This window comes from Chelonia mydas, chromosome 17 (assembly GCF_015237465.2).
Source record: "Chelonia mydas isolate rCheMyd1 chromosome 17, rCheMyd1.pri.v2, whole genome shotgun sequence".
Taxonomy (NCBI): Eukaryota; Metazoa; Chordata; order Testudines; family Cheloniidae; genus Chelonia; species Chelonia mydas.
The window spans coordinates 2,649,998-2,664,695 of NC_051257.2; the positions used below are offsets into that span (position 1 = coordinate 2,649,998).

General features: G+C 43.9%; 1 protein-coding gene across 3 annotated transcripts in view; it reads right to left on the reverse strand.

Annotated features, from left to right (window-relative positions):
* SLC6A4 (solute carrier family 6 member 4) overlaps nucleotides 1–14,698 on the reverse strand; it is a 43,550-nt gene that overhangs the window by 19,321 nt on the left and 9,531 nt on the right. For all 3 annotated transcript variants that reach the window (XM_043530905.1, XM_007057677.4, XM_037880222.2), the window contains exons 2-7: nucleotides 8,512–9,113; nucleotides 5,671–5,805; nucleotides 4,468–4,687; nucleotides 4,081–4,219; nucleotides 2,597–2,731; nucleotides 657–760 (exon numbers count right to left, since the gene is read on the reverse strand). In XM_043530905.1, coding sequence (XP_043386840.1) covers nucleotides 657–760; nucleotides 2,597–2,731; nucleotides 4,081–4,219; nucleotides 4,468–4,687; nucleotides 5,671–5,805; nucleotides 8,512–8,971 — 1,193 coding nt within the window. In that variant the 5' untranslated portion in view covers nucleotides 8,972–9,113. The remainder of the gene's footprint in view (nucleotides 1–656; nucleotides 761–2,596; nucleotides 2,732–4,080; nucleotides 4,220–4,467; nucleotides 4,688–5,670; nucleotides 5,806–8,511; nucleotides 9,114–14,698) is intronic.

Consider the following 14,698-nt stretch of genomic DNA (forward strand, 5'->3'; position numbering starts at 1 on the left):
ATGATATAGTAATAGCTTTAGAGAGAATGATGATTTGCAGGTTTCATTTCACAGGACATAATAAACATCCTTAAGAAAATAAGGAAACAACCCACGGAGCCCTTTACCAAGTTATAGCTGATCTGGCTGCAGTAACTAAATATTGTTACAATCTGATGGCTGTTCAGTGGTGGATTTAGTCCAGATCCTGTTGGACAGGTGTCCGCATCACAGCCTCACCTCTACAAGTAATTGGCCCCCTTATGGGCAGTTTCAGCAGAGATCAAGAATTACATGGGTTATAAACTGTTTGGGGAGGGACCATCTTTTTGTTCCATATTTGTACAGAGCCTACCACAAGAGGGTCCTGGTCCGCAACTGGGGCTCCTGGGTGCTGCCACAAGACAATAATAAATAATAATAATTGACTAGACATGGAAAGCAAACTCCCAACTTGCCTTGAAGCGAGGCACATTGGCTGGGTGTGATGTGAGGGAAGATTGCTCTGATGCTAAAGGGAATGTACCTGTTCTGCAGATAGAATTCACCCTACAGGACTGACAACCTGGCAACTTTCACCAGCGTTACATTTCTCATTTTTTAAAAAAATACATAAACTGTTTACATTCTAACACTGTCCTTTTATTGACTATTTCTTACACTGAGGTGGAACTCACTGGTAGCAGTTGTTGTGGAATTTGTTGTAGCTGGCAAAAGCTAGTAGGACCCCAAAACCTGGACCTAGAGAGAAGAAAATCTGAGCTGCAGCGTCCACCCAGACCTGAAAAATGTAAGAGGCAGAGGATCAAGAAAAGATGGTGTTAAACATAGAGCAAATGCCACTCTACAGTCCACTGGTGCTACGAATTAGATTCAACAGCCTGTATATAGTCTAGTCCTATCTTAACAAACATTTTATTAAGAGCTTGTTACATGGATCAAAGATTTTGTGCTGAAGTGTGACAAATACTTTTGTAGTTTTATGACAGAGGCAAATACCCAGTGAGGCCATCATACTTATTTTCACTTGTGGCATAGTTAGGATTTATCCTTCGAGAAGGTCACCATGGGTGACATGCTACCACATTTCTATACACAACACAGTAAATATTCATTAACTGTGGCAGCTATCAGTGTTTCACCCTTGACAGTATCCTAGGCTGACAGATGGCAGTCTTCCTGTAGCACATTGTTTTTGCATTGTAACTGTGCCTTTGTAATGGGTTTGGCCTGTCTTCCTTCCTCCAGGGTCTCTGTGCAGAAGGACATCTGGAGTGGATTGCCCCATGTGTGTGTCTGGGCGCATGTCCTCTGGGCTAAATCACTGTGTGATTGCTCCCTGCATTGATCCAAATACATTTGGTGGTGTGGGTGCAACTCCAGCTGTGTGAACACAACTCAACCATTTTGTAGCTATGTCAGATAAAAGTGTGATGACCTGGTTACAAAAACACTGTGCTACACTGGCCGGAGTCTTACTGAGTGGCATCTCCAAACTGTTGATCTCTGTTCCATCCCTGAAAGGAAAAGTCCTGGTTCCTTTATTCCCTCTTGATTGCAACATGGAGTTCACTGCAGCTCATTTCTAACATACTCCTTCTGTGTGACTAGCCTGCACCTCCCCTGGATAGAGCTCTGCTGCCAGCCGGCGCACAGATTGCAATCTGCTGTCCTCACTTCAGATATATTCAATACAATACCAATGTCCTTTATTGCTTTTAGGAAGACGTGGTTCCTTATTGGAGATGATGCTTTATCTCTTCATTTCCTCTTCATTGAAAACTCTCCATATCAGCTGGGAAGCTGCAGACTCACAAACATTAGAGTTTTTAATCTTTGTATTTGTTGTATTTATTGCTTTGGGTTTTTTCCATCTCCCTCCCCATTAGCGACTTTCACGTGTAGTGAAGCAAACACAGTCAACAGCCTGATGGACTGATTACCTCTTCCACACGGGTTCAAATCTAAATCAGACACTGGGTTGACATGTTGTTTTGTTTTATTATGGTCTCATCCCCATACCTGCCCTCTCTCCTAAAGTTGGTAGTATTTGTAGGACTGTGTAGTGTATTCCCTCTCCCCACACATTCACACCTGCCCAGCTGTCATCACTTCATCAAGCTTAGTGTGTTGAGTCTGATAGTCTTCCTGCTGTCCATGTCTGCGTGGAGTATGTGGGAGATTTCCACCTGAGTCAAGCACCACTTGTCTGGAAAGGAGGATCTCTTCGGGCTCATCTGCCACAGCTTGACACAGGGCCGATGGCTTGAGTTTTTTCGATGGTGGCAATATTCACAATTCTGAAATCCAGGCAGTGAGTCCAGCCACCTGATAGTGGACTCCATTAAAGGTGATTTAGCCCATTCCAACATCTGCTGGTCATCCAGCAGTCAGCAGAGCTACAGGGTATCCACTAGTTTAGATTAAGGTTAGCTAGCAGAGTAAGACCAGAAGCAGTAACAGCTTGGTTATCTCTATCTTGCATAATTGTTACAACTGCAAAAAACTTTTTACAAAGATTTAAAAGAATTGGAGTTGCCTTGTTCTGAAAAGGAGAGATTTAAGTATACAAGTTTACAGGCTGAAATCAATTGCCACTTTACAACAAGTTCCTTACCTCAGTGGCCAGGAGTTTCTGCCAGTCAGGCTTCAGGTAGAAGACAACCCCCCTCCAGGCTCCAGGCAATGTGGCCCCTCGTACTAACAGGATAAAGAGTATGATGTAAGGGAACGTGGCAGTCACCCACACCACCTGTTAGAGAAAACATTAAGACAGTGTTTGCCATGGGTACTGATTGAGGGAAACAGCTAAGTGATGATAATGGTAACAATGTCAAATGAACAGTAATATTTAGACTTATAACACCTTTCATTCAAAGTTGTCAAAGTGCTTTACAAAGGCAATAATGTATTACTATACTTTAAATGAAGGAGCAAATATAGCACAGAGTAATTAGATGACTTGCCCAACATCCTGCAGTGAATCAGTAGCACAGCTAAGAATTAGAACCCAGGAGACTAGACTCCTACTCCCCTCCTCTTAACAACTAGGTCACGTTGTCTTCCTTAATGCCATCCAGGTCACTATTTATGGTGTGTAAGCTAGTTTATTCAACACCATAGGTCTGACTGCCCCACCAATAGTTATGCATTCTCCTCTCAGAGGCAGTCAGCTCCAGCTTCTGAATCCAGGTTTGCTGTAGCTGTAGTCAAAAGATAAACGAGTTGCCTAATTTTATACCATCTGTGTGCATGGACCACTGCCTTTTTTCATCTGAAAAGGGACTACCCTGGTTTAGTGGTTTGAGCAAGGAATGGGAATCAGACTCCTACAATCCATTTCCAGCTCTGCTGCTCAATAATTGTCCAACCTCGAGTAAGTCACTGCAGCCGGAATTTTGAGCAGTGTCCACAGATGTTGGGTGCCTAACCTGAGACCCTTAGGTCCAGATTTTCAGAGCTGCTGAGTGCTCACAACTCCAGATGAGGAGATTCGAAAATGCCAAGCTCAGCACCCCTGAAAGTCAGGCCCTAACTGTCTCCATCTGGGCATTCAGAAATGAGAGCATGCAGAATTAGCTGACCCTTCTGAAAACGTTGGTCTTAAGCTTTCTGCACTTAAGTTTCCTTTCTGTAAAATGGGAATAACAACACTAATCTTTGTAAGGTGATCTGAGGTCCTCACACAGGAGGTTCTCTGTCAGTGGAAAGATTTATTATTACTCATTATTTGTAAATGAATGTGTATTAAGCAGCCCTATTTTGGTAACATGGCTTGCTCTGACAGCAGACAGCAAGGCCCATCTGTAGAAAAAGAAACAATGGAACTGAGGCTCAACAGAGCAGTAATCGGAGATCAGCCTCCACACCCGTTCAGATCCTCTGGGTAGGATGATCTTTATCTGCAGCACAGCAACCCAACATGCTGTTAGCATGTATTATATGGATTACGGTAGCACTCACTATTCACATGTATGTGAATTTGCAGTCCCTGTCCTGAAGACAATTCTGAGCTTACTTTCTCTCATGTTAATAGGCTGCTCCAGACATGTGGCAGAAATTACGCTATATCAAGCAACTTCCTCTTGCTTTTGCATTCACCTTGCCAGATGTTTTGACCCCTTTCCAGATGCTGAAGTACACAATAGTGAAAATCAACAATAAGCAGAGGGTCAATTGCCAGCTAATGCCTCCCAGATCATCCAGCCCTTTGGATCTTTGCACCTGTAGAACATGGCGGCTAAAACAGGAGAGAAAAGCACATTGTTGATGTTTGTGTAATAAATACAGAGAGTGCTTAGGCTCTAAATCATGAGAGATAAAAGACACCCCCATCCTACACATACCCACAACTGCATGCATTTTAATCCTTAGACAGTTTTTAAAAACCCATGTGATTGATAAATACCCGGGTTACCCTCTAAAGAAAAGCCTGCTGCATTTTCTACCCCTCTTTCTGATATCGTGTCTCCACTTACATGCACTTACGTATAAAATTCTTCTGCAGGGGAGATGGAGTGTGGGGTCCAGGTAATGCTGGCATTGATGAAGTAGTTTGTGCAGTTGCCGGTGTTCCAAGCATTGTTGCAGCTGATCCATGGCAGCTCCACCGTGAAGGATGAAATGAGGTAGTAGAGGGCCCAAGCCATGATGGTATTGTAGTAAAAGGCTATGTAGAGAGCTATTATGCAGATAGTAAAGCCAATTCCTGGTAAGGCAGAAAGCAGTTATGTGAGTGGAAATGTGAAGGCCGGGTCCAGTGAAAGGAGGAGTGGGTAATCCACATGAACTAAAATCAGTACCTGCCAGAGGCATCCAGAAAGGAGGGCACAATATACACCACGGCCTCCCCTTTATATTTTTTTAGAATGCTCTGGAACTTTGTGGGGACTTCAGAAAGTGGGGGTGATTTGCCCAAGCCCCACTTCAGAAAAGCATCCCGGTTCTGAACATAACATGTGTAAATGCTAGCCTGATTCAGGCCCCAATCTCTGGAATTTTGACTGTGATGCGTATTCCCTCATTCTCCACACCCCCAAACAACAAACCAACCAAGCAAAACAAAACGAAATCTAACTCTGGTACTGGAAGCAAGGGTAACAAGCATGTAAAAGGCAACTATAAAAGATCCTCTATCATCACTGCCAGTAGGATGGCTGAGAGAAATGGAATGGAGCTGAAGGGTAATTTGTTTAAAAGATCTCTGGGATAAAAATAAAGGATTTGCAATATTTTTCCTAACTCGTGTTTCTAATACCATTTCAAATATTAAAAATGGAATAATTTTGAAAGTTCAATTTACTTTCACCCTTATAATGTTCTCTGTATGGTTTTGTATTTTTTTTCTGGCTTGGGTCAGTGAAAGTACAGTGGATTGTTTCTAGTCAGTTTCACTCCCTGGTCTTCAGACACTAGTAGGAGGCTGCATCCTTTGGATTGGAAAACAATTAGGGCAATGTTTATGTATATAAAACAACTTGACATTGCTTTTTTAAAAAGCACATGACTTAGAAAAGTAATTAATTCTAGGTTTCATGAAAACTTTTCTTACATAACCTAAATGTGGGCCCTAAACCACTTGACATTAACCCTTCATGTTATCTCTTATTGTCAGTAATTGTTCCACTCTTAAAGAAAATCTCTGCCAGTTACCCTAAGGGATCATGGTAAGCTGCCTGTTCCCCTTACTACCTTTGAAAATAGGACAAATTTTCCTCCAAATTGAGATACACCCATTCCTGTGGTACTGTCCCAGAGCTAGTTCCATGTAAAAGAGGGGGATGCCTCCAAAGATGGCCATGATCGTGTACGGGATGAGAAACGCTCCTGCAAGGAAGAAAGGACATGACTGTAACTTCTTGTAGTACTTCTGGTGTACTTCATAAAGAACAATTTTTCAAGCCCCACATCCAATACACACTGCACTTAACTACAACAGTAAAACCTATGTGACCCCGTGTCATAAATATAAAGGGAAGGGTAAACACCTTTAAAATCCCTCCTGGCCAGAGGAAAAACCCTTTCACCTGTAAAGGGTTAAGAAGCTAGAATAACCTCGCTGGCACCTGACCAAAATGACCAATGAGGAGACAAGATACTTTCAAAAGCTGGGGGGAGGGAGAAACAAAGGGTCTGTGTCTGTCTGTGTGATGCTTTTGCCGGGGACAGAACAGGAATGGAGTCTTAGAACTTAGTAAGTAATCTAGCTAGATATGCGTTAGATTATGATTTCTTTAAATGGCTGAGGAAATAAGATGTGCTGAATGGAATGGATATTCCTGTTTTTGTGTCTTTTTGTAACTTACGGTTTTACCTAGAGGGACTCTCTATGTTTTGAATCTAATTACCCTGTAAGGTATTTACCATCCTGATTTTACAGAGGTGATTCTTTTTACTTTTTCTTCTATTAAAATTCTTCTTTTGAGAAACTGAAAGCTTTTTCATGGTTCTTAAGATCCAAGGGTTTAGGTCTGTGGTCACCTATGCAAATTGGTGAGGATTTTTATCAAACCTTCCCCAGGAAGGGGGGTGCAAGGTTTTGGTGAGGATTTTTGGGGGAAAAACATTTCCAAACAACTCTTTCCCAGTAACCGGTTAAACGTTTGGTGGTGGCAGCGAAAGTCCAAGGGAAAAGGGTAAAATAGTTTGTACCTTGGGGAAGTTTTAACCTAAGCTGGTGAAAGTAAGCTTAGGACGTTTTCATGCAGGTCCCCACATCTGTATCCTAGTGTTCAGAGTGTGGAAGGAACCTTGACACCCCATGATCTTGAGAGGCCAGTCCAGTCAAACTTTCTATAATGTCACACAAAACGAGACTTATGGGTTTGTTCCTGAAGGGCCAGGTTGTGACCCCTTTACTCACATTGGTGAGCAGTTACTCACATGACTAGTCCCATCATCTTCAACAGGATTACTCATGCAAGTAACTGCTCACCACTGTGTGTGGAAACTGTCTTGTCTTGAAAGTCAATGCCATAAGCACCAAAGCAGTTCAGTTACTGTGTATCAGGAGCATCACAAATGGCTAAAAGTCCAATTCTCAGGTGTCACAGGTAATGCTCACCGCTGTAAGGAAGGCTTAAGTGTCCAGTGGAATGAAGTTCTGAACTATTGTAAGATTGTCTCCTAGCAGGCACTGTCAACAGTACTCCTATTCCCAGGCTTCTGTACCCAAACATACAGGGAATTCACAAAGATTTTATTGGCTACCATGGGTGCAGCAGCAAGATGGGGCAAAAGATAAAATAATGTCTTCCTCTGGTGCAATGCCTAGATGCATTAAGGGGATATAGGCCCTTTTTCAGCACACTCACTGGTTACAATCATTGTTTGATTGTACTGAGCACCTGTAGCACTGACATTTTCTGGTATATTGGTTAGTCTGAATTTAAATGTTTCTGGGGATTGGGCTTATCTCTTCCCTTGGGAGACTGTTCTATAGTCCAACTGATCTTAGGGCAGGATGTTTTGCCTAATATTAAATCTACATTTTCCTTTTCTTATTTTCATCTCATGCTTTCCAGCTATACTGGATCTTGCATCATTCTAGATAATTCCTCTTCCACCTTTGTGTTTATAGCCCTCATCTATTAGTTGATGCATATGTCCCAGCAACCCTTATCTGACTCTAGACATATTTTGCTATTTTAATCTATCTCGTAAATAGGGCCGTACCAAATTCACGGCCATGAAAACACTGTGAAATCTAGTCTCCCCCCCTGAAATCTGGTCTTTTGTGTGCTTTTATCCTATACTATACAGATTTCATAGGGTAGACCAGTGTTTCTCAAATTGAGGGGCCAGACCCAAAAGGGAGTTGCAGAGGGGTCACAGTATTGCCACCCTTACTTCTGGCTGCCTTCAGATCTGGGCAGCCAGCGAGTGGGGGCTGTTAGCCAGGCACCTAGCTCTGAAGGCCGCACCCTGCCAGCAGCAGCACAGAAGTAAAGGTGGCAATACCATGCCACCCTTCTGCACTGCTGCCTTCAGATCTGGGCGGCTGGAGAGTGGCAACTGCTGACTGAGGGCCCAGCTCTGTAGGCAACAGCGCAGAAGTAAGGGTAGCAACACCACACCAGGCCACCCTTACTTCTGCGCCGCTGCTGGCGGTGGCTCTGCCTTCAGAGCCGCTCTCCGGCTGCCCAGCTCTGAAGGCAGCGCCGCTGCCAGCAACAGCACAGAAGTAAGTAAAGCAGTACTGCAACACCCTCTACAATAACCTTGCAACCCCCCCCCACACACACACACACAATTCCTTCATGGGTCAGGACCCCTAAAATTACAACACCATGAAATTTCAGATTTAAATAGCTGAAATCATTAAATTTATTATTTTTAAAATCTTATGACCGTGAAATTACCAAAATGGACCGTGAATTTGGTAGGGCCCTACTCATAAATCAGTTCCTCTTGTCCCATAATCCATTGTTGCTTACTGTTGGTCTCCTAGGTTTAACGTGAGCCATAGAACTGACCCATTTATACCCAAAGAAGACAGCTTCTAAGGAATGGCATATAGGGCTGAACACTGACCTCCTCCATTTTGGTAGCATATATAGGGAAATCGCCATATGTTGCCCAGATCCACTGCATAGCCGATGACAGAGAGAAGAAAGTCCATTTTTTTACTCCAGGTCTCTCTTTCCTCCGGCTCCAGCAGCTGTGGTTGAGCCTCCACCCCACAAGTGGTGGAAGTGGTGGTGGTGGTGGTAGTTGTGGCTGCTGGGGCCATGCACTGGACGTCTTCCCCATCTGCTATTCCATCGCAAGGAGCTGGGTTCTGAACCACTGAGTAGCCATTTGAGATCTGACCTGCTTCCCCTTTATCTCCCTGGCTGGGGTGGACCTTATTCCCATCCTCCACCAGCTGCAGAGCGGATTTAGGGTTCTTGACCAGGAGTCCATTCTCTTTGCAATCTTCACCTTCTGTACAGTCCAAGAGCTCTTTCTTAGAAGTCAGAGGCTGGTTCTCATTGCTGGATGACTTCTCCATTCTGCTGGTTAACAGATGGTGCTGCTGTCCATTTGTGAGTGACCTGGACCAGAATCCCCTTGTGTCAAGTGGCTGCTCAGTCTTCCCACTGCTGCCAGAAACTCTCTACTCTTTATGTCCACTGGACTGCAGAAAAACACAGCTTCAAAGAAGCAGAAAAAGAGTTGAACTCTGTTACAAGGCTTGCTGGTGGCTGTACAGGTATAGCAACTACAGGTCTGGTGAATAAAACACATTCTTTTAAAATAAAACCACCCCAAAAGAGATAAGTATCATTTACGGGATAATCCTATGATCAGTCACAGTGTCTCAAACTGAGAACCACAAAGAAAGGCGCAAAAAGAAAAGGAGTACTTGTGGCACCTTAGAGACTAACCAATTTATTTGAGCATAAGCTTTCATGAGCTACAGCACACTTCATTGGATGCATCCGATGAAGTGAGCTGTAGCTCACGAAAGCTCATGCTCAAATAAATTGGTTAGTCTCCAAGGTGCCACAAGTACTCCTTTTCTTTTTGCGAATACAGACTAACGGCTGTTACTCTGAAACCTGTCAAAAGAAAGGCGGGGGCTAATCCTTTCCCTCCAGCCGCAGAACTGGAGTGGAGCCACTCCATGTAGCCAACAACTTGTGACCCTCCACACTTTGGGAGAGATGAGGAGAGGACTGCAGGCTCTGTGGAGTGACAGTTCCCCAGTCCAGCTTGTTCCCTAACTTGTCCTGCACATGTGCCCTACAGGGTTCACTGCATTCCTGGAGAGGCACAGCCCAACATGGTCCTGCCATTTCCTATCACCTCCTTGTGCAGCAGAACCACACCAGTGTCACAATCAGGAGACTCCATCATAGAATCATAGAGTATCAGGGTTGGAAGGGACCTCAGGAGTCATCCTGACTTGCACAACTGGGGGGAGAATTTCCTGGCTATTCAGCCTGCATTTTCCTTTTCATAATTGCATCTCATGTCTTCTACCTGTACTGTTTGAGGTGCTTATGTCCCTAAGGGAAAGATAGCAAGTGTTACTTAAACAAATCTTTACATATTTGCAAATTATTTTTCGTATTCACATCTTTCCAGAAATCTTACCAGAGATTTCTTACATAATCAGCCACATTTGGCAGATCCAAGAGGTTTAAGGGGAGGTTCAATTAACTGTCCAAACCGGAAGGTACTTATCTGAATTAAATACATTCTCAAACCTTTTGAGGTTCCATGCAATATTAATATGTGGGGAAGATGGTCAGGGCTACTTTAATTTTTTTTTTAAAACTGCGGAAAAGAAATAGCAAATGGAAGTTATTTAGGTGCCCGACTAACAAGTGAGAGCTTCATATGCTTATCTTTAAAAATTAAATCTGTTAGGGAGACCCACCTTCAGGTTTATCTTGGGTCTGAAAGCTAAACTCGTGGAGAGGAGACCAGTCTGGTAGCAAAGCATTACTGGAAAGGACATCCTACTAGGATCAGTTTTGTGCTTTCCAACCTTATTTAAAATCTCTCATAGACGATACAATGCAATGACCTAACATAGCGGAAAACTCCCTCTTTGTAAATAGTATCCTCTCAGGAGCACTGTTCCTCCCTTTCCCTTGCGTGGGGTGTTCTCGTCTCCCTTTATGCCGTAGTTTGTTTTCATTTCCTGGTAATCTCTCTGTCTCATTTCAGGCTAGCTTGTCACAGCCCTTACTTGACTGCTTGAGGCAGTAAGCCACACACCCTTTCTCATGTTTAGCTGCGCTCAGATTGTGACTCCAGCCATGCGGGGAGAGTAGGGGCTACTCTGATCAGACTCCCCACTGCAAGCAAGGGGGCAGGCAGTGGGAGGAGCCCTGGCTTCACCTCCCTTTCCTCCCATTTGCCCTCCAGAATACCCCAAGGAGAGCAAGGTGCTCCAGGAGAAGGGGTAATTACTTCTCCTTCAGAGCAAGGAAGGAGTGGGAGAGGAATTGTGACTGTTCTGGAGTCTGCTGCTGGGGCAATGCAGCTATGTCCTACCCCTTACTCAGGGGAGAGTATAAGGGAGTAATTTAGCCCTTGTAGTGTAGAGTTCTTGGGGCATGGACTTTGTCTTCTTTCTGCCTGCAAACTGATATGCATGCCACTGCATGCCATTAAATATATCAAATTATTATTATTGTGTGACACTTCTCATTTTCAAATCACTTTACAACCGCAAATAATTACCATAACACCCCATGAAGAGGAATAAATATTCCCTCAATTTTACAGATGAGAAAACTAAGGCAGAGAGATGAAGCTATTTGCTGAATGTTAGAGAGGCAGTCATTGTTAGAGCCAGGATTAAAACCAAGGGGTTCCTGACACCCAGTTTTGTGCCCAGACAACTAGATCTACATCTCTCCCTACTCATGGAAGGATGTAAGAGGAAAGAGGAGGTGAGTTGTCAAGTAAGAAGTTGTCAAGATTAGACCCCTGGAGATCTGAATAAAGCCTACTAATTCACAGCTACCTTATCAGTTCCTCATTCACACCATATACACTCCTCAGTCACCCAGATATTTGTCTTAGGTACTGTGTAGTTATGCCAAATTCTCATAATAGTATTTAATGATATTCTACTACCATAAGTTAATCATCCACAAAGATAGAAACATCTTCAAAGTCCCAGCAAAAAATAATCACACAGCAGAGATGAGTGATTTCTGTTTTACCTGCAAGACTATAAAACCTGGGCATCTTTGGAGTCCAAGCCCTTGCCGGTCTCCCAGAAGAACTCATACAGGTCAGGAGGACCTTCATGCCATGGACACTAACATAAAAGACCTAGGTAAGGCCAGAGCCATTCTTTCTCCCCTTTCTGCATCGAGGGTGTTCACCACCACCAGGTACAAATATGGAGAAGTAACCTGAGCCCTACTGGACTTTACACCTGTGCTAGTAATCTAGAAAGCAGTAATGGATGTTCAGCTAATTACACACCTCGTGTGACTGAACTTTCCATGCCTTACACATCAGCCTTTAAGGTATCTCTAGTCAACCTCCATCTCCTCCTACTTAAATTATGTTGGGCTCTGTTCCCATTAGAGTTACTATCCTTTAGTGAAAAGAACAGGAGTACTTGTGGCACCTTAGAGACTAACAAATTTAAGGTGCCACAAGTACTCCTCTTCTTTTTGCAGACACAGAATAACATAGCTGGTACTCTGAAACCTATCCTTTAGTGCTGATTTATAGTTCCCAATGGCTAATTGGGAGATATACGTTTAAATTTTTGTATTCCAGAAGGAATCTCTTACTGCACTGTTCCTCAAACAAGTCCAGTGTTTGGTTGAGATTAGACATGATCTGTGCCCTTGGCCAACTGCACTCTCACTGCGTGCAGCTCCAAAACCACAGTGGCTAATGTATCAAACCTAGATACTTCTCAGCCATCATTAACCAAAACCACTTTTGACAGGGTGCAGAATCCCTAAACTAGCACTGATGGACAGAAAGCCACTCCCTGCTAAATTCTCCTGCTAACATCTCAGCAGAGGCAGGGCATTGGATTGAGGGCTCAATAAAGAGCTCAAGGCAAGATTTGCAAAGGTGTTTAGGTGCCCAAAGATGCAGAAAGGCACCTAGTGGGATTTTTGAAAGCACCTGAGCAGGTTTATTTTGCACTGAAATCAATGGGAGTTGGGCACCTAACCATTCTGAAATCCCACTAGGTACCCTATTCGTTGTCAGACATAAATATCTTAAAAAGAAAAGGAGTACTTGTGGCACCTTAGAGACTAACCAGTTTATTTGAGCATGAGCTTTCGTGAGCTACAGCTCACTTCATCATCCGATGAAGTGAGCTGTAGCTCACGAAAGCTCATGCTCAAATAAACTGGTTAGTCTCTAAGGTGCCACAAGTACTCCTTTTCTTTTTACGAATACAGACTAACACGGCTGTTACTCTGAAACCTATAAATATCTTAGAAAATCTGGCCTTCAGAGGCGTGGACAGATGTTAGCAGGGAACACACTAAATCTGGAACCTCAAGGAAGGCAGCTCTCCGTACCACACTGCAAAGATGGAGCTGGTTGGAGCCTGAGCAGCCCATTTAAATTTTGTTGTAAGCTTGTTCAACTGGACAATAAAGACATATTATAGTTATAAAAATCACAGTGGGCAGCTATCCCTTACAGTGGAAATATACAGTTCAAACACAATATAAATATCCTGGCAATGCCACCAGCCCACCACTTCCCCAGAAGCCTGGGGGGTGGAGGCAGGTGAAAGCTCCATGTGGAAGGCTCTGATGTGGGACAGCACTGAAGAGCCCTGCCAGTTTACACAAGCTTTCCATACATAACAGAAAATGAGGTAAAGGCCACTGCTGGAGGCAGGGTATGTGGTTAAATCAAGCAATGATGTTCTCTAGTATTGCAGTTCCTCTGCTCCTAGACAGAGACCTAGCCTGAATTCCCTGCAAGTGGTATCTTATACAAGTTGTAAAAAGAAAAGGAGTACTTGTGGCACCTTAGAGACTAACCAATTTATTTGAGCATAAGCTTTCGTGAGCTACAGCTGACTTCATCGGATGCATTCTGTGGAAAGTGTAGAAGATCTTTTTATATACACACACAAAGCATGAAAAAATACCTCCCCCCAGCCCACTCTCCTGCTGGTAATAGCAGGAGAGTGAGTTTGTGTGGGGGGGGGGGGGGGAGGGAGAAAACCTGGATTTGTGCTGGAAATGGCCCAACTTGATTATCATACACATTGTAAGGAGAGTGATCACTTTAGATAAGCTATTACCAGCAGGAGAGTGGGGTGGGGGGAGATATTTTTTCATGCTTTGTGTGTGTATATAAAAAGATCTTCTACACTTTCCACAGAATGCATCCAATGAAGTGAGCTATAGCTCACGAAAGCTTATGCTCAAATAAATTGGTTAGTCTCTAAGGTGCCACAGGTACTCCTTTTTGCGAATACAGACTAACACGGCTGTTACTCTGAAACCTATACAAGTTGTGTTGATGATTTCACGGAGATTGTCCTGCACTTGCTGGAAAGCAATGAAAAGAGCAGCTTCCTTAGGTGTTCATTAAAAGAGCAGCTTCCCTAGGAAGTGGTTTTATGGCAAGACATGCGGAAATGCAACATCCAGAGAGAAACACTGAGTTAAACAAATGTATTACACATGCTTAAGGCTAAGATTTGATCATGGTGGTCATGGAAGTCACAGAACCCGTGACTTCCAGACACCTCTGGGACTTTTTCGCTTTAGTCCCAGAGTGGCAGGGCTGGAGCTGTCAGCCGACAGGGACTCCCCTGCAGCACTGAGCTGCCGCCATGGGTGACAGGGGGGATCCCCCCACCCCACGGCCCCAAGCCCACAGCTCCCAGCTGCTACCAGCACCAGGGGGGACACCGCACTCCCAGCCACCGTGGGTGGGGGGACCCTGGAGCCCCAGCAGCGGTGTGTTCCTTCCCCATTTTGTCATAATTATTTTTAATAAAAGTCAGGGACAGGTCGTGGGCTTCCGTGAATTTTGGTTATTGCCCACGACCTGTCCCTGACTTTTACTAAAAATAACTAAATGGCCCCTCCATCTCTCCCCATTCACTTTGATTTCTTCCAAAAATCCCCAGAGGGGTACTAAATGAATCAGGTTTCATCCCAGGATCTGGGTACGTAAGATTGTGGGGATGAGCCAGTCACATACTTATGGCTAAGTAAGGACATTTCTCAAAGAGTGCATCCAGGTGCATTCTTACAGGATGCTTTCA